An 11,739-nucleotide genomic window follows, 5' to 3' on the forward strand; every position below is an offset into this window, starting at 1 on the left:
TTGCACCATCACTCTGGATCTTTGAGTGTAGTTCAGACAACGATCCCTCCCCCGCAAACACACACACACAAATTCTTGATCTTGTTCCCTGTTTTTAAAAGGGTTATAGCCCCACGCAGTGTTAGAGGTGCCACATTGCAGTGATGCTGTTTAACGTGCGAAAGGACCTGTTCCAGAGAGAGCAAACCACTTTACTAACCTTGGCTTTGTGTGTGTTTGTTTTTCAGCATGTCTGCAAATGCAACATTACCATGGTGAGTTGTTTTGGTATGAAATAATCTTAATGATTTTTTTTGACAGGCATTTTCTGTTCACAAGGAGCAGTATCAGCATGTTGGGTGCTGTGGGCAAGTCTGTCTGCTGCTTTACTATGCGTTGCTGTGATCTGGGGCAAGACACTATGAAAAACCATAAGTGCACTGAGTATTGCCCTTTTTTATATGCGTAGCTACTCTCAGAACATCCTATTTTCTGTGGGACTGACATGAACTTGCTTTATAAGAGCAGCTCGTAAACTTCATTTGTAACTAAAGATCACAGGGTTTATCAAAATAATACTTTCATACTGTATAACTTTGTAATTCAATCAGTTTTTATTTGCTTGCTTGTCACAAGGGTTGGAAATATATCATAACATCCCTTTCAGCTCTTAGAATATTTATAAAATAAAGGCCATTAACAAGTGTGGGAAGCACTAAACTCCAAACTTCGGAGGCTGGGGAGGACAGTGCGAGAGACGGTGGACACGATCTGAGAGCTGGCAGCATTTCCGTTTGCCCAGGCACAGTCCTGGCCCAGCGTGTATGGCCGTCCTCTTAGAAATGGCTAATATATATCGATGTTAAGCCTTTCTAAGAAGTTGGATTAAATTTCTAGTTTCAAAGTCCTGTTTTAGAAACAAGCATGCATGAGCCAAAGTCATAAGCTTTTTGCAGGTATTGTTTGTCCCTTTGCCAAGATGTGCTTTAGAGGGAAAGGAAAAAAACCTTCTGTTCAAATATTGGTTAGCCTTACATGGGAACTGGAGAGCGCGGCTAAGCGACGCGTGTTCCTCGGTGCTGCGAATGATCGGGAAATTGTGTCTTTTTGTTGGCTGCAGCGCTCCAGCAATGACGCGAGTCGCGCTGAAGATTGTGACCCCCGTCATCATTACCGTGTTTGTCCTGGCGCTGTACTTGCATGCCCAGCAAGTGGAATCTACTGCAAGGCTCGATTTCCTCTGGAAGCTTCAGGTTGGTGTTTGCCGTGTTGGATGAGTGCACAGAACCACTGGTGTTGGTGTAAAACTGTGGAGCCATTTGTTATCAAGTTTCAGTGTCTTATAAAAATGCCTTTGAATTTTGGATGAATATGACAGATAGCTGGACATATCAGTAATAGTCCTTGCTTCTTTGGCATATTTCATTCTCAATGCCTGTCATCCTGCTTATTTACTTTCACCCCTCATTTCCTTGGCAATGTGCTTAGGATGGTTCCTGCAATAAAGGGCCAGAGATCTGAAGATGAATTCAGATCAGCACCTGGACCTGTCACTGTCACAGAAACCTTTAATATAACACCATTTATAAATGTTACCAAGCTCATTCTCACTGCTGAGAATGTTTTGCAGAGTTGTTGCAGAGAATGTTTGTTTTGCAGAGTTCAGCTGACTTTAGTTTAGAAGTTCAAAGATTTGCAGTTGCATTTTTGTTCACCTCCTTGTTAAGCAATGGGAATTGGCTGGATATCGAGTCTTCATCAGCCCCTAGGCAGCAATATTGGATAACCAACATGCTACAGATAATGTCACGCTTTGCTTCTGTCACTGGGTTCAGTGTTAATATTTTTAGGGCTTGTGCCCATGAGGTACACATCAGGTACCCAAGGTGATTCTCAAGCAAGGAGGGCAGGTCTTAGCTCTGCTCCTGAGTCATGGTTGGGAGACCACGAGGTTTCTATAGACTTTTTTTTTTTTTTTAACCTTCTGGACAGTAGGACATCATTCTAAGAATAGGTGAATAACTAAAGCTCCTTGGGAAGTAGATAAACATTGTTATCCTCACTTTTAAATGATGAAACAACAGAAGAGATGAGCTGACTTGCCCGGGCTTGCACTGCAGATCCAGGTCTGTGCTCAGCGGGCTGAACTGCATTGCTTCCCCTGGCAGTGCCAAGTGTTTTTCTTGTTCTGTCCGCACATATCACTTCTAAGGAGTCCTTCCTTGTTTAACCACATTTCCAATCTCAAACGTCCTGTTCTAGAAACCAGCTCCCATGAGCCAAAGTCGTAAGTGCTTTCCAGATATTGTTTGTCCCCTTACCAACATGTGCTTCAGGAGGGAGGGGAGGAAATCCCGTCCCTTCACACCTTGTGACACATGCGCATTTGTGAGAGCCGGAGCATATGGCTGAACTCTATTTGCCCATGCTGGGGCCTGAGAGTTGCAGGAGAGTCCGTCCTTTTGTTGGCTTCAGCTCTCCAGCAGTGAGAAGTAGCTTTGAAGAAAACCCTTTTCAAAAGGCTTTACCTTGTCAGGGACATATTAACTGCTGCTGCTGCAGCTGTTTTCCATGGGACAGCTTGTGGCATTCCTATTAGCTGAACTGTTCTGCACTATCAGCTGTGCAGTTCCCAGTCATTGCCTGAACCTCCTTATCCTTTGCTTTTTGCTCAGAAATATGCAAAATGACAAAAAGTAAAAACAAGGGGGAAAAATACTGCTACTATTAGGTAATACAGGGGAGAGAAGTGAATCCATACATGCACCTCTATGCATTTACCTGCAAACCGGAAGTGATGAACTGTGGCAATGCTGGTACTCTGCAAGTCTGCAAAGAGAAATCAAATCCTCAGAGAATAATCATCTGCGAAGTCTGATTAATCTAGTGTGCTTTAAAGGCTCACTTTATTTTAGTCACCTAGCCGTGGGCAGGTACATCTTTTCAGTCCTTGCTCCATCTGAACATTAATCCTGAATCCATACACATTAGAGCAGAAATAAGGCAACCCATCCTACTCATTGGCCCTGTTGCCCTGACATATCCCCTCTACCGCTGGAGAAATGGGCTCTAAAAGCTGGTGAAAAAGTCTTTTCTGGAGTGTCGGACCAGGCTGGTTCATGGGTTCAGTTGGGAATGTACTTCATGACCATCAGTGCACCCCAGAAACCTTGCAGGAAGTGAGTGTCCCTTCATTCACCTGGGCAAGAATTTGGGGGGGGTCAGGGAGGTGATTATAAAGCAATGTCACTCTTGTGCTCAGAACTGAGCAGTGATTTAGCTGTCTTTGTCCTCCTGAAATCTGTTGTGCTTGACTAGGAAAGCCAAGTGTGCGCTGTTTGTCAGCTTCATGGATGCTCAGATACAGGTGGCGTTCCCCAGATGGAGAAGACACTGCAGAGATTAACAAATTCAGGGCCCTGAAATGTGTAACAATCTATGTCTGCCCTTAGGGTAGCCCCTTCGGCTTTTACATACATGCACGCGCATGCATGCACAGACACACACACACACACACGCACACACACACTTCCACTGCAAAATGTGTGGTCCTGCATGTTTCTTTGGTTCTGATCTCCTTTACTCTTTCCCCCTCCCCGCTTTCTTCCATTTCTGTGCTCCACACGAGTTCATTTTCAGCTTGCTTTCCTCTAGAGCAGTTACCAAAAGAGTAAGTGTGCTGCTGTCTCTCCCTCCTAAACCAGGCCACTGAAGAGAAAGAAGAAATGGAGGAGCTACAGGCCTACAACAGGCGCCTCCTCCACAACATTTTGCCGAAGGACGTGGCGGCTCATTTCTTGGCTCAGGAGCGGCGAAACGACGAACTGTACTACCAGTCGTGCGAGTGCGTGGCTGTCATGTTCGCCTCCATCAGCAACTTCTCGGAGTTCTATGTGGAGCTAGAGGCCAATAACGAAGGGGTGGAGTGTCTGCGCCTGCTCAACGAGATCATTGCCGATTTCGATGAAGTAAGTCGCAGAAAAGGCAGATGGGCAGAGTCAGCTGAATCAATGAACATCTCTGGAGTTTGCTGAGCTCATGAGTGAAGCTGGCTTGCTGAGCCCTTATGCCTTGTTTTATTTCTCCTTGCTTGAAATCTTTAATTCTTTTTTTCAGATGAAAGTTCCTCTCATTCCTCATCCCTTCTCCTAATATCTAGTCCCCTTCTTTGCCTGAGGGCTCTGGACTTCGAGGTGTGAATACTCTGTTCAGCACTTTGTAGTGCTTGTACTGAGGGAGGACACGTGGCAAGGATGTGAACAGCACGCATGTGTTTGTCAAGGCTTATTTGGTTCCTTTGTTCTTCTCTTGTGAAACAGATAATAAGTGAAGACCAATTTCGGCAGCTGGAGAAGATCAAAACGATTGGCAGTACATATATGGCTGCTTCAGGTCTCAATGATTCCACTTATGACAAGGAAGGGAAAACGCATATCAAAGCTCTGGCTGATTTTGCCATGAGGTTAATGGACCAAATGAAATATATTAATGAACATTCATTCAACAACTTCCAGATGAAGATAGGTAATGTCACTGTATTTACAGGAGGAAATATTGCTAGTGGTTATTTTGACCTTTTGTAGAGATTTTATGGAGTGAAAGCCATAGATGTCACCTTAGATGTCCAGTGATGTTAATCGTTCTTGTGCCTAGTGACAGAAAAGTAACTGGCTGCTTTCTTTGGCCTGTATGATATAGTCTCAGAGCAGTTTGGTTAGGACAGCGTCCTCCTTACCGAAGCTCCCTGGAGAACTGGGAGCAGTTGGGATACTGACCTTGGTGCAGAGAGGCGCTTACCAGAGCAGTGGGTCTCGCAGGGGCTTTTGGCTTGGGCTCATTCTGCCTGTGATGTGCTCCTCTGCACATACCCTGCGGTTCCTGGGTCCGCCAGTCTACCGCATGTCTTGGACGGTAAATTGTCTTTCAAATCTGAGAGTAATAAGAGTCAGAAAAGGAGAAGAAAAGAAAGTGTGAAGATGGCCAGAGCGATATTTGTTCTAGAAGGTCACCAAGACGCTGCGTTACTGCTCACAAGCCACCCAACGTCTCAGCAGTCGTGCACCAAATTGCAGGGAAGCCGTTCGCTTGGCAGCCAGATGGCCAGTGAACTTCATAATGTTATCTGGTCCTGGAAAATAGGTCTGGATTGGGCAGATGCAGACTGTGCTGCCATTTAGACAGTCATAATTGATCAGAGAAGCAGCCAGCTTCTCCTTTAGGTTCTTTCCCTCAGGTTGGCCACAGCTTTATGTGTCAGGGTAAAGCACTGCTAGAACTGATGAACCTCAGATTCTTGTACTGTCTGGTAGAGCTTGCCTCAAACTGAAGTGGAGCCTACGTGATGGATCTGAGCATTGTGGAATTTCTTCTGTATTTCTAGGCCTCAATATTGGTCCTGTCGTGGCTGGGGTGATCGGAGCACGTAAACCCCAGTATGACATATGGGGCAACACAGTGAACGTAGCCAGCCGAATGGACAGTACTGGGGTACCTGACAGGATTCAGGTAAGGACCTCGCTGGAAAGCCTGCTTGCGTCACCACTTAGAGGTTTTAACGCTTCATTGGGGTTTTCATTTCACTTTTGATTCCTTTATGCCATACGTTTGTCTATATGCTGAAAGGAAAGTGAACCGGGGAGTGCTAATCGTAGCCTGAAGCTGGGATGGTTAATTTTGACCAACTCTGCAGCCTTGAGGTTTTGGGGAAAAAAAGAAAAAAAAAAGGAAAGAAAGAAAATTGCCATTTAGTTCTGCCTGCAAGCGCAGAGCTGCATTTCCTTCCCTGAGTGCTTCATTGGTGTTAAGAGGACAGCGCTGCTCTGATGCTTGTAGTAACTTGTGCTGCTGGCTTGGGTTTTGGCTGCATGCAGCTCCGCACGGGCCTGCAGCTGGGAAATTAAATCTTCTTTGGAGCTGGAGTTGCCCCCTGGCACCCCACCGAAGAACAGCGGTGGTTTTGTTTTCCAAGCACCAGATTCAGGGAATGTTTTGGCAATCTCTGTCTTCGTTTCTCGGTTGTCACAATGCGACATACACTGCGAGGTTAGCAAGAATCCAGGCGGCAGCGGGGAGCAAACAGGTAACCGGAGGGAGAGGACGGCTGAAGGGCTTTAGCGGCGTCCAGGCTGCGAGCGCCCGTCCCGCTGGTGCACAGACTGTGACCTTTGCAGCGAGTCAGTGCCCGCAGCTGCAGATTAGCATTCCTTGGGGAAAGCACTGAAGGGATGTAAAAATAATTAGAGTAACTGATGTTAAATGCAAGAGCCATGCTGGTTTTTTTTCCAATTAAGCTGTCAGTTAACTAGATCGGTATTTATCCAACACCCTTTAAAATTTCCTACAAGGCAGTCCATGAGCAATTTTCTTTCAAGTTAAGCAAATAAGCACAGCAACTTTACAGTGGTAGGAAACCAGAAGAGGAAATATTTAAAGCCACTAAGAAAAGGCAGTGAGAAACTGCCGCGTAAGACATGATTTGCTGCAGAATGGCTGGGCTTTAACAGGTATTTGCTGCTCTGTGTTGTTATGTTGCCCATATGCTTACTAAGTATTTAGAGCTGATGTTTATGTGAGCACGCACAGCCAGTGCAACAGCAGACTCACTCCCTGGAGCCTCTTTTTTCCTTAAGTAAGTGCCTACATAAATGTTACATGTGCTTAGGCTATGAAAGTACTGTGAAACACCTTGCTGCTGCATTGGCCCCTAAATAGCTCAGAAATCTGACTCTCAAGCTTCTGTTAGATATTGCATGGGTAAGTGATTGATTATATTTGAATGGCATCTGCACAGTAAACGTGGATCCTGGCTAGCTTATTCCACCCCCACCCCCACACTCACTCTGATCTATATCCAAGATGATTCCATGCACTCTCTTCCCCCCCCCCTTTCCTCCACAAAAAAAGCCCCCAAATGACCCTTCCTGAACTAAACATCCATGGGGTAGGGCTCGGTAAGTAAGTAAGTAAGTAAGTTCCTCGGTCCAACTTAATCTTAAATGCTTCTCTTTCCCCAAAACGTCTAGAACCCCTCCCATTTTTTTGGAGGAATTTTTAAGTATCTTTTAATCGCTTTTCCTGAAACCACTCCCGTGATACCATGTTTTGCACATTTCCTGGACTGCTAGGTGCATTTTTTTTAAAAAAAAAGAAATGTGACTGACTAATTAATTTTTCATATTGCGACTTCCTTGAAAATCCGGTTCTCCTCACATTCTGCACCCTGTATGACTTGCGTAGGTTCTGAATTTCTGCAGTTTATGTTTTGCAACTTCTGCCAACTTCTTTAGTTAGTGATTGATGTGAAAAGTCAGCCTAGAACCAAAACAGTTGATGCTATACAAGTTTTGCCCATGGATTGCTCCAAACAAAAAGCATGCCAAGCATATGTTTACTCTTGTTTTTTCCTGCAGGTAACCACAGACATGTACCAGGTTTTAGCAGCCAACAACTATCAGCTGGAATATCGAGGTGTCATTAAGGTCAAAGGCAAAGGGGAAATGACCACCTACTTTCTAAATGAAGGGCCTCCAATTAGTTAGCACCAATTGCAGCATCACTCAAAAAAATGGAATTTGCATTAAACAAGATTGGGAAGCAAAGAAGAATCACTTTTTTTTGGCAGTGAATCTATAAAAAAAAAATGCAACACAGTTGAAATTTCACAAAGTAACTCTGGAACTGGTATCAGCAAACACTTTAGCCACCTATCATGAAATGCAAAAGCAGGAAAACAAACCTCTTGGAGTTGTTCCTGGCTGAGTGCTAAATCAACCAAAGATATGTACCGATGGAAGTCACAGATAAGACATGAATTTGGAGTTTTGAAGTAAGGCTGCTACCACAGGATATAAAAAGAAAGATATTTAAGTATTTATTAAGCAACACAACCTTTACTTGGTTGAAGGAATGTATGATTCACTACAAAGCATTATTTTGGAATGGATTTGCACTCCCATAATGTTTCCATCCCATACTGCCAGCTATTTGAAGTGTACCACTGTGCTTTTATTAGCTGTTTTGAATGGGCTTTTAAAATTGACACTCACTGTTGCAACACACAAAAGGCCTTTTAGGATGGCATCAGTAATGTTTTTAGTGAGAAAAGACATTATAGGGCCCAGCCCCCCTTTTCCCTTCTTTTCCATGGCTGAAAGACTGCTTTTCTGAGTGGGGCTGGCACATCTGACGACAGGGAAGATCAAGATAAAGAAAGATGGCTCTACAAACATATTTATTAAACAAAGTCTTCTGTGCTCTTCTTTGGTATATATCAGTTTACATGGGAAAGACTAGATGTAAACAAGAGACACTTCATTGGGGGAACTCCCCTGAAATTTGTTGTGTTTTTTTTTGTTTTTTTTTTTTTTTTTGTATTTTTTATTTTGTAATATTGAAAACATGGAGATCTAACAGATATACCAAATTCTATATTTTGTAAATTATATATAAATTAGAAAACAGGCTGTCTGCACCAAGGTGTGTTGGGAGGTGTATATAACCTGCAGACTTTTGTGTAATTTTTTGTGCATAATACTCTGAACACAGACTTGGCAGTTTTTCAGATTATCACTATACAATCAAACAACAACAGGTGAGTTTCCAGGCTGAATCAGATGCATTTTAAATGAAAATCCAGAAATATCTACAACTCGAAAGAAGAGGAAAAAAACAAATAGAATAATCACACAGTTGTTCAATGCAGCATTCAAACTGAGGGTGGCGGATTAAGAAATGGAAACAGGACCTATGAGGCTTAGCTAATGAGAAGCTATCAAGCATATTAAAAAGAGCTCTGAGCAACTCTTCTAACTGTAACAGGGAGCTCATATAAGGAGGAAAAAAAGATAATTTGAACTTTTATTTATAATTATTTTCCATTGCTCATATTAATACAATCTTGCTGATATGAAAGTTGTCTGATGTTTTAACTGCCATTTGACATTGCAAAGAAAGAACTATGTACTTGCATCGCTGAGTTGACTTTTCTGCAGTAGAAATTTATTTAAACTGAGTCGCGTATTTTCAGTTTTCAGGAGTTAGTTAGATGATTTTCAAAACAAGATTATGATGGAGAATTTGTGTATGAGGTAGGTGATCTTAAAATACAGTGCCACTGATATTGTGTTGGGCATCTTTATCTATCTCTAGTCAGAGTTGATGAATAGCTCATTGTTATCATTCATGTACCTTTTTTAACTATTGAAGAAAATCCCTTGATATTTTATTAAAAAAAAAGAATTAAAAAAACTCTATTTTTTATATTCTATGAGAGGAGAGTTTTGATATTAAATTTGGCTAGCACTAAAAATGACTCCAATCTTTTGACATTTAATAAAAAGTTCTTTTCCAGTCTTCTCAGGGCAGAATATTGTAGTATTAACAAACAGCTTAATGATTGATTGCACTATGGTGGTGAGTGGTTTATTTTTTCCTACTTGACAACAAGAATAAGTAAGTTAAAATCCATTGGTCTGTCTTAATTAATTTGCCATATTGCTAAGCATACCTGTAGCATTAAGCCATTTAAACGTGAGCTTAAATGGCGGCACCCTGTTCCTTCCCCTTCCACTAGGAAACATCGCTGAAAAGTATAGTATATTGACTTCTGTAAAACTGCCAAGTCTGCCCTTGTACTATACTTTTGCTTCTTTACATCTTTCCTGGTTTGCAAAATACTTCAGTCGCATCACACTGTTATGCCTTTCTTTTCCACCTTCCACCCCTTTTACTCCCTCACTGACTCCCATTAGCTCCATGCCATACATTCAGTTTTAGAATTGCTTTCTCCTTTATGAAAGTCCGCGGTCTTCTTAACTTTTGATTCATCTTATGAAGTTGTGTTGTCAATGAAATTTCAAGTCCCCAGTATCTCTAGGTGTGATTGTTGACAGTGTGTCATGATCATTTCAAGGGGTATTCAAACACTCTTTACTCTGGATCTTGCAAAAACAGATACAGTTTTATGATTTCCCATGGAAATTGAAATCTATTTAAGTAATTTAACTATATTAAACACTGTTTCACTGGTAAAGTGTCCCTGTTTTATTTAAGATGCATGTGGCTAGTGAAGAGATCAGATGTAATTTGTGTATTGGATACTGATTTTGCATACAGAAACATACAGCTCTTGAATACTGACGAATGACCATCTGCACTACACTGCTATGAGCAATATCCAATTAGAGGCCCTCTAGTTCTGAGCTGCATGATGAACATCCAAATTCTCACCTGTGCATGTATGCTATGTACCCACTTACCTTGGAAAGTTAAACATAGTTTGGCAGCCAGGATATGTCATCAGCTATCTTAAGTATATGGTTATAACTGAGCAGCTTAAAAAAGGAAAAAATGAGTGCTATTTTAAAAAATTAGGGTATGTCATCAGCTATCTTAAGTATATGGTTATAACTGAGCAGCTTAAAAAAGGAAAAAATGAGTGCTATTTTAAAAAATTAGTTGTACATCACAGAAAAATAATTCCCCTGGTGCATGCTAACAGAAAGAACTGAACAGAGTGAGTGCAATAAGGTGCTTTTAAACTTGAGGCTCCTGAGGACAACTGGGAAGAGGGAGCAGACCTGTCCAATACAACACTCACTCACTCACAATCTTTATATGTGAAAAAGATGCTTCTCATTTCCTTACTGAAAATGTGTCACTTACTTACTTACTTCAGCTTCCTCTTAATTGCTGTAGTCTCGAGTAACTGAGAAACAAAAAAGCTCCACACCACCTTTAAATTGAATTTTTCTGTTCAGGAGCCATTATTCAGGCAATCAATCGGAAATGGGCTTAAAAAAAGTTGTTACTGGTAGGAGGGATTTATAAAAGTTAGTTAGTTAGTTAGTTAGTTGCATCATTGGTAAGTAAGTAACTGTGTTACCAAAAAAAACCAAAACCCACCCCATTCTATGAGGTGGTACTTAAAATAGAAGTTAAGAAAAAAAAAACAGTCCTTAAGGAAAAAAAAAAGAAGCAATTACTACTTCACATGTTCTCCAACATAAGCATACAAACAACAACTGAGGACAATATCTAATTAGTTTTTTTTTTTTTTTTTTTTTGACATTTCCAAAGGTGCTTTTGACTAAAAAAGGCCATAGGAGCAAGAGAAGGACATGTGCAGACTGCCTCCTTCCCCCCCCTGCCCCGGGAGCTTTTCTTTACACATAGCATTTCAGCTACAAACAACTATTGCCATCTACTGGAAACAAACCCCTGTAGTCTTAGCTTTGACATTAACACTGCTTCTAAATAACTGCACAGCAAGGCAAGAGTGAGCTGAAAGCACAGGCACAAAAAACATTTCAGCTGCAGGGGTGGTGGTGGGGGGTGAAAGCACAACTTGAACGCCTTCACTAGCTACAGTCGCTGCTCAGCCTGACATGATCAAACGCAGTGTCTAGCTAGACTGCTCCAGGCGCCCCGGGTGCAGCCCCCGTCGTGCCGCAAGGCAGACAGACGGCGGTGCACCAGAACAAGCCCTTGCTATACATGCTGATGCCACTCTACTACACAGGCACGTTGAAACGCTCTGGTGAGGAACCAAGACTACGAGGTGCGGCAGTCGACCCACTGGCAGACACCTCTCCCCCGCCCGCCTTGTTTGATGCATCCCTTGAGCCTAAGCCCCAGCAGCCCAGACGTGTGCCAGGAATTCTGCAGCACCCAAACACGCAGCTACGCTGAGAAACGAAGGGCAGGGGGTGGGGGCAGGAACAGGCCCCAAGCGATGGGCCTGGCTCTTGTACTGGCTGTAAG

The 11,739-nt window shown here is 42.6% G+C and overlaps 1 protein-coding gene across 1 annotated transcript in view; it reads left to right on the forward strand.

Moving 5' to 3' along the window:
* Positions 1-10,009, forward strand: part of ADCY5 (adenylate cyclase 5) — a 222,248-nt gene extending 212,239 nt beyond the window's left edge. Inside the window, exons 16-21 of the mRNA XM_062578953.1 lie at positions 228-254; positions 1,100-1,232; positions 3,684-3,947; positions 4,299-4,503; positions 5,360-5,484; positions 7,389-10,009. Coding sequence (XP_062434937.1) covers positions 228-254; positions 1,100-1,232; positions 3,684-3,947; positions 4,299-4,503; positions 5,360-5,484; positions 7,389-7,517 — 883 coding nt within the window. The 3' untranslated portion in view covers positions 7,518-10,009. The remainder of the gene's footprint in view (positions 1-227; positions 255-1,099; positions 1,233-3,683; positions 3,948-4,298; positions 4,504-5,359; positions 5,485-7,388) is intronic.
* The last annotated feature ends 1,730 nt before the right edge of the window (positions 10,010-11,739 follow it).

This window comes from Rhea pennata, chromosome 6 (genome assembly GCF_028389875.1).
Source record: "Rhea pennata isolate bPtePen1 chromosome 6, bPtePen1.pri, whole genome shotgun sequence".
NCBI lineage: Eukaryota > Metazoa > Chordata > Aves > Rheiformes > Rheidae > Rhea > Rhea pennata.